Source organism: Delphinapterus leucas, chromosome 3, assembly GCF_059928025.1.
Source record: "Delphinapterus leucas isolate spDelLeu-1000000601 "Yukka" chromosome 3, BTC_Dleu_Yukka2, whole genome shotgun sequence".
Lineage (NCBI taxonomy): Eukaryota > Metazoa > Chordata > Mammalia > Artiodactyla > Monodontidae > Delphinapterus > Delphinapterus leucas.
Genome location: NC_143131.1, coordinates 53,259,931 through 53,279,032, shown reverse-complemented (window position 1 = coordinate 53,279,032; position 19,102 = coordinate 53,259,931). Strand labels below are relative to the sequence as shown.

The window sequence follows — 19,102 nt, the reverse complement described above, 5'->3', positions numbered from 1 at the left end:
TTCTCCTCTATATTTTCAATTCAGTTTCCTAAAATTGAAATTAACCAGTGAAAATACATTTTCAGAGATGCTTTACTACATGTTTATGGTGCATTTATTTTTCATTCTGTATTTAGAAACTTAAAAGTATCTGTAAATATCCTTGCAGGTCCTGTAAGTGCTTTGAGAGTTTTTGCAAATAAATCCAACAGGGCCTCGGTTTGTTTACCTTGTAAACATCACCATCACCTGTCTCTGCACAATTAGCTCCTCATCCCTTTGATCCCAAATCTCACAGGCTTTCTGGTATTCTGGGCGGCAGTCCCAAAGAATAGACCACAGCTTTACTCTTCAGCCTGGTCAGCTGATCAGTCCCAGCTGAAACTAAGCCCCTCAGAGAGTAACTTCAATTCTAAAGTAACCGAATCCCCGAGTAGATGAAAAAGGAGAGGGAGACATGCTAATTGGCTAACACCAGACCTCTTCTCAGATTTGTCTCAGGTTTGTGTGACTGAACATACCTCACAAAACTCAAGGTACTTATTTATGCCCTTTTTTTTTTTCCAAACTAGTCCCATTACCAGGCCCCACAGCAGTCACTGCTGTTATACTGAACTAATATTTTGATCAGATTAAGAGCACTCCAGTAGATCATCAGGTTGTTTTCCCACAAACCTATAATATATAAATAGGCAGCAATAGTGATGTCCCAGCCCTAGAACCTCTGATTATTCTACTTCATCACAAATATTTTCTCATTATACTCTTGTTTAAGTTCACCAGCACTGCTTGGAACTGTTGAAATAATAGCCCCAAAATCTCCAACTGTTGTCTTCTGGAAACTAAGTTGCTTCCATTTTCTAGGGTAATAACATGATCCTTGAGTTTCTAAACCAGTTCTGTAATAGAATGACCTAATCATATACCTCTCCAAGGTGAGCTACATATGGGCTTTAAAAGCTAATATCTATGGCGTTTGAAATGACATAGTATCTTTTTTACCTCCTGAAAATTGTTGAGGTCAGTATTTTGTTTCTCCCTGTCTTTTGGTTTAGTGCTCTGCTCAGTGTGGACTTGGACAGCAAATGCGGACTGTGCAGTGTCTTTCCTACACTGGACAGGCATCGAGTGACTGTCCAGAAACTGTTCGACCTCCATCGATGCAGCAGTGTGAAAGCAAATGTGACAGTACCCCCATTTCCAGTACTGAAGGTAAGTTTCCCAGCACCTCCAGTATAGAAGGTAAGGGGCCTCTGGTCTCTAGTGGTTCACCTGTACTGATTCCCAGAGTTCAAAGAGCCCCATAAAACCACTGTGGTAGTGTGTCTGCATAGAGCATTTGTGAAAGCTACATATATACTGGATATGTAATCAGGAAGCCTAAGTTTTCTTCCAGACTGTTCCGTTAACTGTATGACCTTATTAAGTCAACTTTTCTGGAGCTAAGTTTACTTACCTATGCAATGAGGGAGTGGGGTGGATAATCTCTAAGGTTCTGTCCAACCTAGCATTCTATGTTTGACTTGTGCTAGAAAGATAGAGATGATTTCTAATGAACCAAGCTTAAAACTGAAAACGTCTGTTTCTTTTTGGCTACAGCAATGGACCTCTGCTATTGTAAAGATTAAAATTCATGCTCGTGATACATATAATGAAAGCATATGTTTGAAACTACTTAGGTTACAAATGCTAATTTTCTCCTTGAAGAAAAATAGAAGAAGGTTATTATATAGCTGTTTATATAGGAGGACAAAAGTCTTCAGACTCTGAAATTTCTCTTTGTTATATATGGGGAAATCCCTTTATTAACAGCAGATGCCCATCCAAGTCCTGAATTTTCTTATATCTTATTTAAATAAAGGTACTCTGTTTATTCAGTTAAGCATTCATTGAAATTTCCTGAATGCTACTATGTGCAAGGCATAATAACAGAAACTATGCGGAGTGTAGAGACAAAAATGGCATAGTCAGGAAGTTCAGACTGCCTTCTCACATGAAAATGGAAGCATGATCAAATATACAAACATCTGAAGCCATGAATTTTAATTATGTAAGAAACCCAGCCGTCGGACTCTGCTTTAAAAACAAATAAAACAAAAATAAAGAGCTATGCTGACTATAATTTGTGACTACTTTTCAAATGAAAATGATATGGTCATTATTCTATTAAAAAGAAATTGTTTCTTTTTATCAGATCTATCCAGTTTGAGGGATTTTTTTTTAATCCTATTTTTCAATGTTTCCATAAGGAATTTCATTTTAGGAAGAGCAATCATCTTGCACGACAAGATGCAGAAAACTTGATTCTTTGCAAGTGGCCTGGTTCTTATATCTGAGCCTCAACACAGTATACTTACTGTGTAACTTACTCTTTCAAAGAAGTAAAGCCTTACCCTATATTAATTCAAAATCAGAATTTTAATTTGCAAAATCTCTGGCTCTAGTGCCATTTCCTTTTTTTTCCCTTTGGCAAGGGATGTCCTGGAAATCTAGCTTTCCTTCTCTTGAGAAGGGCTCAAAATCTATGACAAACAGAAGTACTTTTCATAGCAAAACTATTTTCTTTAAATGATCTAAATTTTAAAAATCTCTTTTCTCTAAGATTTGTAGCAAACAAGTCTTTATGTATTGTAAATTATTGGTATTCAGTCATGTGGGTTTGGGAGTCTGTTTTTCAGAGTTGGAAGATAAAAGGTTAAGGTGGAAGAGAGGGTATAACTATCATATTAAACTATGTTGGGTATTATGTTAGGCCCTTTATATTTATTATCCATTTTATATATCTCATATACATAAATATCTGTGTGTATTATATAATCGTGATAACAACCTTTCGAGAGTTGGTATTACTGATGAGGAAACTAAGGCACAGAGAGAGATAGTGACTTACCCACATTACAAGAGTAGGAAGTAGTAGAGTCAGGATTTGAACCTAGATTTGGAAGAGCCCTAGGGCATGTCATTTTCAACTACGTTTATATGCTATTTGTAATTCACTCTTTAAAATCAGGAATTTTAAGCTGTGACAAAGTGAGAGAGTGGCATGGACATATATACACTACCAAATGTGAAATAGATAGCTAGTGGGAAGCAGCCGCATAGCACAGGGAGATCAGCTAGGTGGTTTGTGACCCCCTAGAGGGGTGGGATAGGGAGGGTGGAAGGGAGGGAGATGCAAGAGGGAAGAGATATGGGAACATATGTATATGTATAACTGATCCACTTTGTTACAAAGCAGAAACTAACACACCATTGTAAAGCAATTATACTCCAATAAAGATGTTAAAAAAAAAGAAAATCAGGAATTTTAACGTGAAAACAGAGCTTGTGATTATGAAGTACAGACACTTCTGGCATGACTGTCAAAAGATTAAGTCTTGAGGCTTCCCTGGTGGCACAGTGGTTAAGAATCTGCCTGCCAATGCAGGGGACACGGGTTTAAGCCCTGGTCCAGGAAGATCCCAACATGCCATGGAGCAACTATGCCCGTGCACCACAACTACTGATCCTGCGCTCTAGAGCCCGTGAGCCACAACTACTGAGCTCGCGTGCCACAACTACTGAAGCCCACGCGCCTGGAGCCCATGCTCTACAACAAGAGAAGCCACCGCAACTAGAAGCCCGTGCACCGCAACGAAGAGTAGCCCCCGCTCGCCACAACTAGAGAAAGCCTGCATGCAACAACAAAGACCCAACGCAGCCAAAAATAAAATAAAATAAAATAATTAAATTAAAAAGAAAAAGATTAAGTCTTAATGGTTGTTGAAAGACTGGCTTTTTAAAAAAATATTTATTTATTTATTTATTTATTTTTGGCTGCGTTGGGTCTTTGTTGCTGAGCACAGGCTTTCTCTAGTTGTGGCTAGTGGGGGCTACTCTTCGTTGCAGTGCATGGGCTTCTCCTTGTGTTGGCTTCTCTTGTTGCAGAGCATGGGCTGTAGGCGCACGGGCTTCAGTAGTTGCGGCACGTGGGCCCTCGAGTGTGCAGGCTTCAGTAGTTGCGGGGTAGTTGTGGCTCAGTAGTTGTGGCACGTGGGCTCTAGGGCGTGCAGGTTTCAGTAGTTGTGGTGTGCAGGCTTAGTTGCTGTGGCACGTGGGCTCAGTAGTTGCGGCTCATGGGCTGTAGAGTGCAGGCTCAGTAGTTGTGGCGCACGGGCTTAGTTGCTCCGCGGAATGTGGTTTCCTCCCAGACCAGGAATTGAACCCCTGTTCCCTGCATTGGCAGGCGGATTCTTAACCACTGCACCACCAGGGAAGTCCCAGAACTGGCTTTTTTGACATGCCCACAATAATATATGTTGAAGCTATCTTCATAACTTCATTTTAGGCCGTTTTAATAATTTCTCCAAACGCTTCTCTATAGTGGATAATTATCATACATAAGCTTTGCAGCTGAAAATGTAGTGCTGTTTTTATAGTGGGAAGAATATCATTTGCAACTGCACTTATTTCTGCCTTAAAGAAATTCTCTTAAAATGGATAGGTGTTAATCTGATATTTCTTGGATTATTTGGAGAAATACCTCATAGTCATCTCTGTCTGGCCAAATCACCTTTTATTATTATTAATCTGAAGTAAGCAGTTAGGACAATATTTTTATCCTTCTCAGTAAAGGAGGAAACTTTTAGGAAATTATTAATCCTGCAAAGTATGACTAATCTTAGAATTGTTATTCCCTAAAGCTGTTGACTCATTTAAGACACGATCACTCTCTTTTATAAAATTAGAATTAAAGTAGAAACAGTGTTTCTGTTGTAACTTGTTTTGTGTTCTCTTTAGCTTCCCAATAGTATATATTGAATATATTTAAATACCTGAAACCAGCTGTTCATTTTATCGGAAGCTACTTATTGAATGCTTGCTGTGGCCAGCCTCTGCCATTTATTATGGAAAATTCAAAACACTTAAAGTTCGTAGTCTTACGGGAAAGATACTTCTTTTTTTAAAAATGCAAGGTAGAATATGTTATATGGAGCGGTTTACACAGGTGCTAAGAGTGCTCATATGAATGACTGATGACTTTAACATTTTGGATCAAGGCAAGCTTCATAGACTAAGTGGTCCATGAGCCAGTTGTAATCTGTAATTGGAAAAACCCAGTGTGTACCCTGAGAAAAAGGATGAAACAGTTGATTGAAGTTATAACGTCATCCATAGAGATATGAAATGGGCAGATAACATGGATTTTAAAAGAGAAGAGGCCCTTGCATGAAAGTAATGTGAGAGTGACCTGATAGAGCTTCTGGAAGTCCGATCAGGGAGAGAGGAAGTGCCTCTTACAAAGGGGAACTTGGGAGGAAAGTCCAATTGTGGGGGAAGGAGCAGGTTCTGGTTAATGCAGGACGTAGAAGAGGACCCCTTTTTTTCTACCGGAATCAGGTTCCCTTGACTCTTGGAAAGGAGGCTGTTGAGAAACTAGTTCATGTCTACTCCAAGCAAGACAGGGTAGGACTAACAGAGCTCTCTTGGGATCTAAAATACAGTCTTTCATTGGGATCTTTATGGGTAACACAGGCCACTGATAGAATCTTGGGTATTGTTTCACCTACTGAAGTTTAGGAGATGGTTCCTCTCCTGATATCTTATTATTAAAATAATAAAAAGTTTCAAACATACAGCAAAGTTGAGAGAATTTTACAGTGGACACCCACCATCTAGATTTTACCGTTAGCATTTTGCTGAACTTGATTTATCCCACAGATACCTATCTGCCCATTCGTCAAGGTGGTGGTGTTTAAAAAATGTTCTCTCCAGTCATCCAACCATAAAGTCATTTAATTAGCAAACCTACCTACCATGTGCCAGCCACTGAGACTAGGAAAGGTTCCTGCCCTCAAAGGAAGCACAGTTTAGGAGGGGTGGCAACATGCAAACAAATAATTTTCACAATACGGGCAGTACTGTAATAGGGGTAAAAAGAAACTACCATGAGTACACAGAGGAAGGGGTTATTCAGCAGAAGCATCATGGAGAAGGAAAGCTTGAGCAGGGCACTGGAAGGTGTGAAACAGTTGGCCAAGAAGATGTTGAAATGCTGGGCATTGCTGGCAGAAGGTGATTGTGTGCAGTCACGGGGCTGTGGAGTCAAACATAGTTCAGTATGGTTGCAGAGGGTGGCATATGAACAGGTAGTAGAGATGAGGCTACAAAGAAAGAGACAGGGACTTAGTTTGGAGGGTCCTGTATGCAGTGGAAGGAAGTTAGGACTCTATCCACCAGTTCTGGGAACAAGTGAAGGAAATTGGGGAGTGACATACTTAGGCTGGCCGGTGTATAAAGGGGCAGAGGGAAGATAGCCTTGTGTGGGAGAAGAGTTAAAAAGTTGTTCTAAAAGTCCAGGCTAGAGATGATGAAGGCTTGAACTCAGGCAGATATAGCAAGGATCAAAAAGAGGGTAATGGGGCTTCCCTGGTGGCGCAGTGGTTGGGAGTCTGCCTGCCAATGCAGGGGACGCGGGTTCGTGCCCCGGTCCGGGAAGATCCCACATGCCGCAGAGCGGCTGGGCCCGTGAGCCATGGCCGCTGAGCCTGCGCGTCCGGAGCCTGTGCTCCGCAACTGGAGAGGCCACAGCGGTGAGAGGCCCGCATACCGCAAAAAAAAAAAAAAAAAAAAAAGAGGGTAATGAATTGGAAAAAAAGAATAAAATGGAAAGGAGAATAAAAAGATCCTGATGAACAATTGGACATAGGGATGAGAATATGATGTGGAAATGTTCAGTATGACTCCCAAGTTTCAGATTTAGGGAACTGGATACTATTAATCATGGTGAGGAATTTAGGCATCTATATGGAAATTAAGCACATTAGTCCCCGAAAGCCATAATAAAATAGTGGAATTTGAATAACATTTTAAAAAATAAAAATAAACAATAGAGATTGATTGAATAAATGGAAGGTTAAGGCAACAAAGGATAGTAAGAGAAAGAAAATCAGAAGTGGAGCATCAAGAAATTAAAAGTAAATATTGAGAGGGAACTAGGAGGAGGAAGAAGGAAGATATAATTTGCCATGTTTAACATCTACTTTAGCTTTTCATTCCTGAAAGCCTTCGGCTAAGAGTGAAGGCATTATAGGCTTTTGATCTTAACAGACTGCCACTGATGAGGGTAACACTACATTGCTGCTAAGAGTGAATTATAGACACACTGGGTATCACTGCATTTGAAATACTACTCAGTGATTTTTTAAATTACATCAGGCAGCTGAGACTAACGTACTCAAGCTCACCTGAATTTCTATCCCAAATTCCACTTCATTCATCTTTATTCAGTTTCAGGTTCCCTTGTAGTTTGGTGAGTCTTTTCAGCTTCTCAATAGCACAAGGCACTCTGTCATCTAGTGTTTATTGCTGCCAAGTAATGATTCATGGTGTGGAAAGATGAGCAGGAAAGGTGTGGTTAGTATACATTGGTTTACCAGACCAGGTTGTCTAACGGTGGCTTTGGCGGGTCTCAGTCTCCCTCAAGTACATGATTTTGAGAGAGCCTAAGCAGCTCCAGAAACCTCCTCAGATCCATGGAACAAAACAGCTACTGAATATGGGTTTTAAGGTGGCTTCTGATGTATTAAAATCAGTGAAAGGAATGAATGGTGAAGGTCATTTGAACTTTGATTTCAAGGAGGTGAGGAAGACCAGACATTTTTGTTGCCAGTTTTTAAAATGGTCATAATCTACCTTAGCATTCGGGGTTACGTTCCCAACTGTCTGGTTTGGAGGGAACCCTGGATTTGTATTGGGATCAAAGCACCTCAAGTTGACTGTGGGTGGCATCCAGAGAATAAGACTGGGTAAGAAGAAACCAAGAAAGCAAAGGAGAGAAAGAAATGGCTTAGTCCATGGTAGGATGGAATCAGAATAAAGTTCCATAGTTGATGTCACCTTGCTTCAAGGGTAAAAAGTCAGTGGACTGTTCCCACTGCAATGAATACTGTCAGGTTCCCAGGCAAAACATGTTATTTCATCCTTTTCCAGTTTGAATATGTAAAATATCAAGGACTCAGGTACAGTTTCATCAGTAAAAGTATGCTGAGTTCACATCCCCTGCCCCCAACTCCTGCACCACACATGCACATGCACAGCCTTTGCCACCATTTCACTTCTCACCAGGCTCTGCGTCTCCATGGGCAGTTTGACAGAGGTACAGCTGGTTGTACTTTTGTAATCCAAAGGATAGACCCGTAGGTGAGAGTCAAAACTCTCTGCTTACTGTGCTCTCCCTCTGAATTTCAGAAAGAACTTACAGGCACAGACAACATGCATTCTCCAAAGAAAGATGCTGAATGGTCCAACTTGGTCATGGAAGGCTATGTCCCTGTGCATCCCAACTCCTCCATTGATATGATTTAGGCAGGCTTGGCAACATTTTCTGAAATGTATACCGTTTATTTACAGAAATAAATACAGTTGCTCTTATACTCCATGGATTAAGTCAAGCCATCGAAGTCACAATGAATCCCCATCCAACTGCATTGTAAATTCATAAGCCTATGTTCAGTGTATTTTGAAATCATGTCTTTTAGATCAGAGTTTTGAAATATTAATGTAAAGCACCTGGGGAAAAACTCACTGGCACTTCAATGATAAGTAGATTCATGTGTTGCCTATGAAACAGGTTGGCTAATTTTATCATTCAACTCTACCAGAACCCAGATTACCAGTGAGATCCACTCCAGCATACCTGGCAAGTTGCTTAAGATTCTAATCATGGGTCTAGTTCACATCGTATGGCCTACGAGCTGGCTTTCAGCCCTTGATACATCCCTAAGTCTCTCTGAGAAAATGTAGGAATAGTCCATAAATTGTCATTCCCACCAGAAATCTCTAGCCTTGAATAAAGTGAAGCTTTATTTTCAGGCAGAGAGGTGAGAGGAGATGTAAAAAAAGGAGAGACTAGTTAGGTCCACAAAATATTTCCTAGAAACCACACAGTAAGGACCTCTCATCCTTCTGATAGACTCTGAAGAAAAAAGGTAGAAAGAGTGTCTTGTCATTCTTCTCCCTAGAGAGTACTTAACTGGTACATGAAGTTAGTGGAAGAGAAAATCGGGCTCCTTCATCTTAAAATCTTTGACCCTGCTGGCTCAGATTCTGCTACTTAAAAAGCAGTAGATACAAGTGTATCTGTGTGAAGAAAACGTGATAGTAAAGATCAAACCTTCAAAATAGATCAGTTACAAAGTGATTATATTATTACAAAAAATTCTACTTGAACTAAAGGATTCCTTTCAGTAACTCTCCTAGTATAATTGTTTATGTGCAGATTATGTATTACTTGGGTATAGAGAAACCAATATTTAGATATTTTAGATATCAGTTAGAAATCATCACCAACTGAGGATCATTCAGAAATTCAATCAAAACATGTCTGTTATTGTTTTGATTTCAATGGGAAAATGTGATTTAATTTATGCACAACGTTTCCAGAATGGTTTTATCACAAATGTAACCTGTATTGTGTATTGGCTGAAGGGTAGGAATGAAAAGGCTATTTAATATTTTAAATGGGCTTTGGGGATGAGGCAGACAGACTAGTCAATGGTAAGTTTTATAATTAAGGCCTCACAACTACGTACATCAGCAAAATGTCAGTGAGTCAATCCAAGGGCTTATCAGGTTAGTCCTCTCTAACTAAAAAAGTGACACATGGGCTGAATGCACCAATATAATTTGAAGCTTGTACTGATATTTTTAAGATTACACTCGGCTTTCTGTAATGATGGGGCTTTAAAACTTCTAGGTGTGTTAAAATGACCTTTCACTCATGTAATTTTACAAAATCTAGGGAGAAAGGGGTAGTTGGAGAAATGTATTCAGGCTATTCTGAATGCCCATGACCTAGAACCCCCCTTTCAAAAAAAATTTACCCCTTCTCTAAGGTGGCAGAGCAAACCTCCTGATAAGGATGTCCCCAAAGACTGAATTACCAGGGCTATCAGCCAAGAATAAGAAGTATCGACAGGCAGAAACCTTTTCGCAGTAAGATGCCAAGAATGCTGCCAAAATAGAGTTTGGAGTCAGACAAGCCTGAGTTCTGGTCCCACTTCTTAGACCAGCTGGCTGTGTGACCCATAGTGAGTTTCGTGTGTAACCTTTTTGAGCTTCAGTTTTGCCATCTGTGTAAAGCTGACATTTTATATACTTAAAATGATTAAATGTATATAAATATGTAAAACTGCCTAAGGCAATGCCAGGCACATAGGAAGCACTTGATAAATTATTTTTAATGTTATTACTAGATTAATCTCTCATGGAGTTAAAAGACCTGAAGAATGTAAGACCAGTCATTGGTGAGTAGGTTTTCATCACTCTGAAGACTGACTCTTCCAGTCTAGGCAGTCCCTAGACAGCAAAACCAAGAAGTAGGAATGGGACCTTCCTCAGGGCCCCTCCTTCATGGGAGCCCCCTACACTCCATCAAGGCTGTGTCCTTCTATAGCCCAAGAGTCACCATTTAATATCTCATCAAGGCCCATTATCTTCTTGGCAGTCCTCAACCCTGGATCTTCCCTCAGATCTCTCCCTATCTCATCATAATTTACCTGCTCTCTGTTAAAGTCTTTTCATTAATTTGCTTATGTGTGCCAATGAAGAGCCTATATATATTTTGACAGGGATCCCGGAGAAATAATATAGGATGGTTGTTCTCCGATGTGTTATTGGTAACAGTAACAAGAGCTGATAAACTGAGTGTTCACTCTGTGCCAGGGCCACACGTGTGCAGTAGGTGTTACCTCATACAAGCCTCACAACATCCTATGGGCTTCATTTCACAGATGAGGAAACTGAGATTTAGAGAGGTGAAGTCACTTGGCCAAGGACAAACAAATGCTAGGAGGAGGTAGTGCCAGAATTCACCCCCAGATCTGCCACCCCTCACCACTGGTGCTGTCAGGTCCTGGGACACACATAAGCAGTCCCTACCTCCCTAAGCTTGATCCTGCTCCTAGGGCCCAAATGAATTCCTGCTTTCATTCAAGTTACTTGGAGTCAGGTTAGCTGAGAAGAAACTTAAAAGAGGTATTGGGAAGTTCAGAGGGGGACACCCTGGCAGCTGGCCTCCAGCTGGCCCCTAGACTGGACACTGCTCCTAGCTGAAGGGCTGTGCTGGGGCCTCTGCATGCAAGGGAGGCTTCTCATTTACAGCACCTACCTAAGGAGCTGAATCCCTGAGTATTTAATAGCCTGAATGGGTGGATGGAGGGGGTGGTTGGAGGAAGAAATAATTTATGAATATTTTATTTTATTCATTATTTATTGTCTACTATTTAATCAGATTCTAAAGTCTAAATCCAAAAGAAAAATCTGTGAATTTTCTTGTATTTTGTTCATCTCAGAATTTTCCTGGTTCAGAAACTCTTCCAAAAATGGAGTAATGAATCTCCCAATAAAGTTGTACCTCAGGAAATATTCTTCTTTGTTTTGTCTTCAAACTGACTTGTGTCTATAGGGCGGCATTTTCTCAGTAGTGATCTAAATATTGCATCCTTGTTGAGAAATTCAGAGCACAACTTACTCTCATCAGGTAGTAATAATAACTAATAGTGATAATGATAATAGTAATTCAGTATATTACACTTATTGAGAGCCAATGACCATTTTATGCACTGAGCTAGGTGATATCATAGGATACACATGCTACATGCGGGAGTGGGAACACTCATCTTCCCTATTCACAGATAAGGATGCTTAACCTCTTAGGCACAGAGAAGTTAAGCAATTTGTTCAGAGTCATAAAGTTCGCAAATGGTAAAGCTGGGCTTAAACCCAGCAGTCTGGCTTCTAATTTTATTTCCTTGTACTATTAAAACAACCAGTCGTCCTCTGTCCATTTATCAGCTAAATCATTTTTATATTTTAGCAAAATAGACAAAAGCCAAAGTTTATTTGGTACTTTAAGCAGTCCCACCAAGCCCTGTTAACAGAGCATGACAGTGGTAGTCTTCGCTGGAGGGCTGCCCCATTAGGATGGTGATTTGAAATTAAAGATGAGTGATATGTGTCAACTGTCCTCATCCTTTATGCTTAGCTTTTCTCATCATTTTAATAAATGCATTATCTGGACAATATATTCCTCTAGGTAACACTGATACAACTTTTATTTCCCACAAAAATATTCTTAGTCTAAACTTTTTTTGGTTACTTTTCACTGGTCATGACAGAGAGGGGGAAAAAAATAACAGGTGATTTCCAAATTAAAATATATGGGGACTTCTCTGGTGGCACAGTGGTTAAGAATCTGCCTGCCAATGCAGCAGACATGGGTTTGAACCCTGATCCAGGAAGATCCCACATGCCACGGAGCAACTAAGCCCAGGCACCACAACTACTGAGCTTGAGCTCTAGAGCCCGTGAGCCACAACTACTGAGCCTGTGTGCCACAACTACTGAAGCCCATGCACCTAGAGCCCATGCTCCACAACAAGAGAAGCCACTGCAATGAGAAGCCCGTGCACCACAATGAAAGAGTAGCCCCTGCTTGCTGCAACTAGAGAAAGCCCACGTCCAGCAACGAAGACCCAATGCAGCCAAAAAAATTTTTTAATTAATTAATTAATTTTAAAATAAAATAAAATATATGGAAAAAATAAAATAAAATATATGGAGATATTTTCACCTAAAATTCAAGCTTGATTCACCAAATATCATCCAGTTTCTTTTTTTTTAGTACAAAGTTTAAAGAAATTTTTAATGTCTCTGCTACCTTCTTTCAGCCAAAACTTAAATTTATTGAAAATCTTAGTGTAGAAAGTTTCTATTCAAATTTCTGTTATTCTCTTTGTAAATCAAATCTCAAGTAAGGGAGTTCGATGGTGGCAGAACTTATGCTTTCAGAGGAGTAAGGGTTACAGTTTAAAATTTTCAGTCTTTCACCAAAAGAGCCTTGAAAGTGAGATCAATAAAATTGTTTCCTTACTTTTTAATAATAAGAACTGGAAACTTTCCCATTTCTTTGCATTTAATTTTCCATGTTTACCATATGGCTCATGTACCATGTACATGATCTCTTAGAACTTTAGTGGATTTCTGAAGCCAGGAAAAATAAACAAGGAAGCAACAACAACACTGTTACACTGAACATTTCCCAGTGTTCTGCCTGATTCTAATTACCTTAAACAGTTTACCCAGGATGCTTCAGTATAACCACCTGGAAAAATGAGGGTGGAACTTTAATTCTGGGAGGCAAACGTAATTACTAGATTTACAAAGTATTTTAAAATCCCCAGATAAAATTGAAGAGAGGACTGGAGAGGAATATCACTATTAGCAGTAGTGACGTTGTATGGGGTGGCAGGGGTTTCTGAGAATCAAAGGTCAGTGTCTCTTTCTGCACTGGCCCCTCAGCCCCATCTTGTGCAACCAGCCTCAACGGGAGGTGGAGAAAGAATCATTTATTCACCTTCTGGCTGCAAGAACAGCAGACTTCAACTGTGGCAATTCTAGCACTGAGGAGAAAACACACATAGGAAAAAAGAAGGCCATGTCTCACTTCCAAATTAAAAAAAGACATTTCTACATGTTTCCATAACCCACAGACTGCTGCCATTTGAGGCCAACCCCTCAAAGTTTTCCTCTTTGTCTAGTGTAGTTGCTGAATCTAGGCCACTGTCAGCAATCCTTTTCATTCACCGAGGCCCATCCCCACACCCCACAGATGCAGAGATTCTCCTGGGACATGTGTACTTTGGTATCAAACAATGCAACTCATGTTTGATTTTGGATAACCTTGCACTGCTGAATAAAATAACCCTTGAGAAAGAAGCAATAAAAGGGCTGTAAGAAAAATGACTCATGTTTCCAAGCTGTCTAAAGTGATCACTTATCCCAACAAATGGTAATTCTTTCAAGACACAGTGGGCATACACCATACTTATAAAAGTCTGGGAGAAAAGCCTTGCAATCATTTTTTTTTAATTTGTGTTAAAATGTATCAAAAGACTATTTCTGGTAGGGTGTACCAGACAGGGTATGCTTGAAAACAAAAACAAAAACCACATGGATGTGAAAGCCAAGGTGCACTGGCCCAAGGAGGCGGGATGGGGTGGGGGTGGGGGGGCGGGTGGTCCTTGCTGAACATCCAGGCTCATTGTTTATGTACTTGTTTTTGTGCCTCTAATTGTTTTCCCTTTTCTGCCCTCACTCATTAGAGTGCAAAGATGTGAACAAAGTGGCTTATTGCCCACTGGTGCTGAAGTTCAAATTCTGCAGTAGAGCATACTTCAGACAGATGTGTTGTAAGACCTGCCAAGGACACTGACCCATGGAAAGCCAGAGAGAGCGCCTTGTCATTTCATCGTGGAAATGCATCCATCACAGAGAGCCACCCAGAGGAAGAGGATTGATGTCCTTGCAAATGCATTACCCTGTGGAAAACGTAACCACTGGTCAGCCCTAGCTGACAGGATTTCAATATTATTTTAACTTCTGTGAAGTGGGATTTTTTGATCCAAAGTGCTGGACACGGTATTAGGAGGGAATGCCAGATTGGAGAGATCCAAACAACACAGGGAGACTTGTTTACTGTGGAACGTTTGTGTTCTTTCGAGTAAATCCAATAGCCTGTTTACCTCCTTGGACCATTAAGATAATTTTTATTATGGACTTAGCAATGACACTGAATCCATTTGTATTTAAAACTGTTTAAATTGTAGCTGTTTTGACTTGGTCAACTATGGAAGTAAAGAAGATTCAGAAATCTTAAGTCATAGCTTAAAAATATTTACTATACTTTATCACTACAACAGCACCACGATTTAAATTCTAAAACGGGCTTGGAACTGTAATTTAAGGAGCAATTATAAATCAAAAGTAATGAAAGTTTGTATTATTTTTCTTCATTCCACTTAATTTCCTTAGGAATAATCCCCCTGTTCTGAACACTGCTGTGAGCCATATATCAACTATATTAAACTGAACAACAATGAAGGACTTAGTTTAAAGCAGTGCATCAGTTACTGCAGCTGTGCAAGTCTATAAATTCACTGCTAAAAGACTGTGGCTAACTTGCCATTGTGCAAGTGAAGCTGAGATTTCCATTAAAACTTTAAGAGAAAAACATTTCAATTTCATGCAGAAGCCAGACCTGGGGTATGGTAGAGACTGAAGTACCAGGCCTTTTGCTGCCATCACACAGGATGCCTCAGTTCTTATTTGAGTCACCCCAACTCACTTGTGTTTACATCCTCTCCAGCCACAGAACGGCTTCTGCCCTATTGGATTGTTGCATATGCATGTTGAGCTTGCTGAGATGATACCATGCAGAAGATAGACTGGCTCAGTGACAACCAGGCAGACCCTTTTGCTGACAATTACGATGGGTTCCAGATGTCCCTTCTTTGATATGGCAGAAGGGCATTTATTTATATGAGAACAAGTGTGTATGTGTGCGAGCGCTTTTGAGTGTGTGGGTAGATGAGTGTGCTTGCACATAGATGTGCTATTTCTGTGAGTTTTAAAGTAGGCAAGGGATAATAACCAAAGAAGAAAAACTCATGAAGACTAGAGATCATAAAGCATCATTTTAATAGTCACTCAACCAAGTATTTTGTATTTTTTATGGATACTCTGAATGGCAATTAAATGTGAAACCCAATTTCTTGGGCAAGTCAAATTCTAGAATCAAGTCCACCTAAATTAAACTGACTAAGCTCACATTTTCCCAGTCCACATCACACTCATCAAGAGATTTGACAGTGAGATTTTTAAAAAGAGAAAAAAAACAGAGGGTACTTGCTTATATGAATATTTTGTACTTGAACACTTGCAGCAGGATCTTGATGAATGTGTTTTGTGTCCTACACATGAGTGCACCTTGCGACACCAACACCTCAAACTCAAACCAAACGGCTACTTTGTAAAGCTACTGCTTGCAGTTAAAGAGTACATTTGACTTAAATCCATCACTGTGCTCTGAAACAACATGTCAGGTGTATCACATACACCATAACCTAAAGTGGTTGATTAGGTTTTTTCAGAAAGGGAGACTCACAGACTTCAAAACCAAACTGTCAGGTTTGCTGTGGACAGTAAGCACGGGACGTTCGTTGCTCTGTGTGCTCAGTCGCCCTCATCTGAGTCTCCTCGCCTGCTTTCTCTCTCAGCACCACAGCTCATGCCCCTGAGTTTCCAGAGAGAGCGATTGACAGTAGACGAGTGGCCAGGACCCCAATCTCTGCTGCCTTGGAAAAGACAGCCCAAGTGCCACCTCAGCCATCAGTGAAGAGCAGGCAGCCACAAGCAGCACGGCCCCAGCACTGGCTTCCTTTGGCCCCTTGCAAAGAGCACTTAACTTGGTGCTAATGTGCCCTGGTGAAATAAAATAAGCGAACAAAAGATGGTTGGTTTCTCTGGCATTTTAGGCATAGGTTTGCTATCGGGACCTGCTTTTCTCCAACGTAAATATCAGCTTATGTTTTTATTTCAAACAGATTCCTTACATTACTGACTAAAGGCTACTTTTCCCCTCACCCGGGAACTAACATGGTGAGGGCCATACCCCTGAGTCCCGTGCAGCACCCCAACTGGTGCTAGAAGAGGAGGGCAGACGTGTCCCTCTGGGGTGTGCAACGGCACCAAGGCCAGGGGGCAGAGAACTCCCGGGGACAGCATCAGATTACCTTTCTAGAAGGAACCAAGCACAGGATGTGTAACAGGACTAAATTTTCAATTGGCCTTGAATTTAAACCTGAGTGAGGAAAAGTCATATTCCACAGCACATCACAGTACTGCTGCTCCTCTGTCATCAACCACGTGGCTACATGGTGCTCTATTCCTAAATGATGACAGCAGGATTGTTGGCAGATGCCGAGCCACCATGGCTGGCCCTCCAAAATATATATGGGCTACTTAGGGAACCCCAAGGAAACTGGTACCCCGTGGCTGAGAGCAGTATCCGCCACTGGCATAAGACCCACCAAAAAAGGCAAGGTAAGCGTACCCAACCGACTCCTTAAAGAGTCCATTTCATTAAGAATTTTATTATTTGAGTGAATGTCACATAGGTATCCTTAATAATACAGAATGAAATTACCTTTGTATTATTGCGATTAGTTGTTGCTTATATTTTATACTCAGTATTAATGTGGTACACTGTTACTTTTTTTTTTGCTTTTGTAAATTATATTCTAATTTATTGCCATGTTTCCTAACACGTGTCCTACATTCAATCTCCTGCTTGTAATGAAAATGAAAAAGTCATTGTAACACTTGATGGAGTGAAATTCCACACCAGGCACAGATTTTTTTTTAACATAGATAATTTAGTAAAAATAAAATTCAGCTTGTAAGAATGATTCAGATGGAAGTTGTCTATTCCCTGAAAAGCTGGTGTTAAACTCACAATAGGAGGACCCTCTATCCCTTGCAATACCACACTACATTATCCAAATTTTCCAGGTAGTGTACAGGATTGCGATAACTTGTTGCATTCTTTTCTTTGGCCGCGCCGACTGGCATGCGCAATCTTAGTTCCCCGACCAGGGATCAGACCCGAGCCCCTTGCAGTGGAAGCGCAGAGTCTCAACCACTGGACGGCCAAGGAAGTCCCACTTGTTGCATTCTTATTACCCTCCTCAGAGATTGCACCTACTTGTATTTCAGTAACATCTAAATGCAAGGCCTCAGTTATTTCTGGTGGGGCTATATTCCCAGATGCCACCAGCCAGCTATTCTAAGGCCAGAAAGGAAGTCCAGATTGGCCGCTGCCACATACCTTCAGTCACAGGGCCCACAACTCTTTTGCCCCCTGCTTCTTTTGCCTTCCATGTAAATTCTTTAGCATAGAAGAGGACGCAAGATATTTCACTGTGGAAAGGGTGCTGAACAAAGAATTCATGCCTGAAGGGTTTTTCTGCTCAGACTCAACTGGGAGCAAAGAACATGATGAGCATACTTTTCTGCCTCCAGACTTTTTCCCTTAGGCTGAGCCGCTTTGCTGAACTGGGGGATACTATCATATGCAAAGGCAACTCAGCAGTTAATCTGAAGGTGTCCCTCCTGCATGCTTAGCTATTTGAGTACTTTCATAATGACAACTTCATCAATTACATAAGAAGATGTACAATGTCCAAACATGGTTGTGTTTTGATCCACTTACCCCCATATCCGTCCCCCACAGATTCAGTTGTATATATTAGAAGAAATCAAGTGAGGTGATTAGAAAGTCCTGGGGGGTACTTCCCCAAGGTCATCTTAGGAGCCAAAAGTGGTGAAGTATTATGAATTCTTAGTTAACAGGAAGACCCTGGCACTGACTATTTTAACCTCCCACTGCATTTGCAAAGGGTAGTTCTGCCTAGGGGTGAGGGAGGGGGGGGGAATACGGAGAAACAAGGCTTACCTTAGCTTAGATTCCTCAGATTCAAGTCTATCTTTTCATCTACAGTTGTTTTCAAGCTTTTGGTTTAATGTTTCTCTCCCTGTGGGATATCTACGGGGCACTATCCTGCTTAGGGCTCTGACCCCAGGGACAGTCTGCCTTCCATTAAAAGATTTTGCCACTTCTCGAGGCCAGGTGACATTTTTTCAAGTAAATTAGGAAGAAAGTTGGCTATTGATCTCGGTTACAAAAATATGTGAATTTGTGTGGCAAGGGTAAGATTCATTACTTTTAAAAGAAGAGAGGAGAAATGTAATTCAGGCAGGAAAAAAAAAGTCATAGGCCAAGAGGACTGGAAAATTCTAAATAAGTGGTCACTGTCTGAATAAAAAGAGGGACAGATTAACTATTTTTGCAATTCTTTCTCATGCATATCATCAGAATGTGTGGAATAAACTAACATGTTTTTAAAAAGAGCAGCTCTTCACAATGGTTTTGTGCCTTAAACTTCAAAACCTCAGGCTGGAACTTAAAAGGAAAATGGTCTGTTCTCCCGTCTCTTTCTCAGAGGGTTATTTGTAGCATTGCTTGTCCCTCAATTCATCCACAGATGATATCTGAGGCCAGAAATGGAATAGTGGTTTGAGGGCTGGAGGAAACCAAGGTTATGACCATATTGTCTCTTGGTCAATGGCTTTCCTTAGCCCACTGAAAGCCTTGAGCTTCTTGGGTCTTGGTTTGGATACCTTCCCTTACAGAGAGGTTTCACATAAGAAGAGGCAAGTTATCACACCAGCTCCAGGCCCCCTA

At 40.7% G+C, this 19,102-nt stretch overlaps 1 protein-coding gene across 1 annotated transcript in view; it reads left to right on the top strand.

Moving 5' to 3' along the window:
* Positions 1-18,173, top strand: part of ADAMTS6 (ADAM metallopeptidase with thrombospondin type 1 motif 6) — a 273,067-nt gene extending 254,894 nt beyond the window's left edge. The window contains exons 24-25 of the mRNA XM_022596555.3: positions 1,035-1,191; positions 14,124-18,173. Of these exons, the coding sequence (XP_022452263.1) occupies positions 1,035-1,191; positions 14,124-14,233 (267 nt within the window). The 3' untranslated portion in view covers positions 14,234-18,173. The remainder of the gene's footprint in view (positions 1-1,034; positions 1,192-14,123) is intronic.
* The last annotated feature ends 929 nt before the right edge of the window (positions 18,174-19,102 follow it).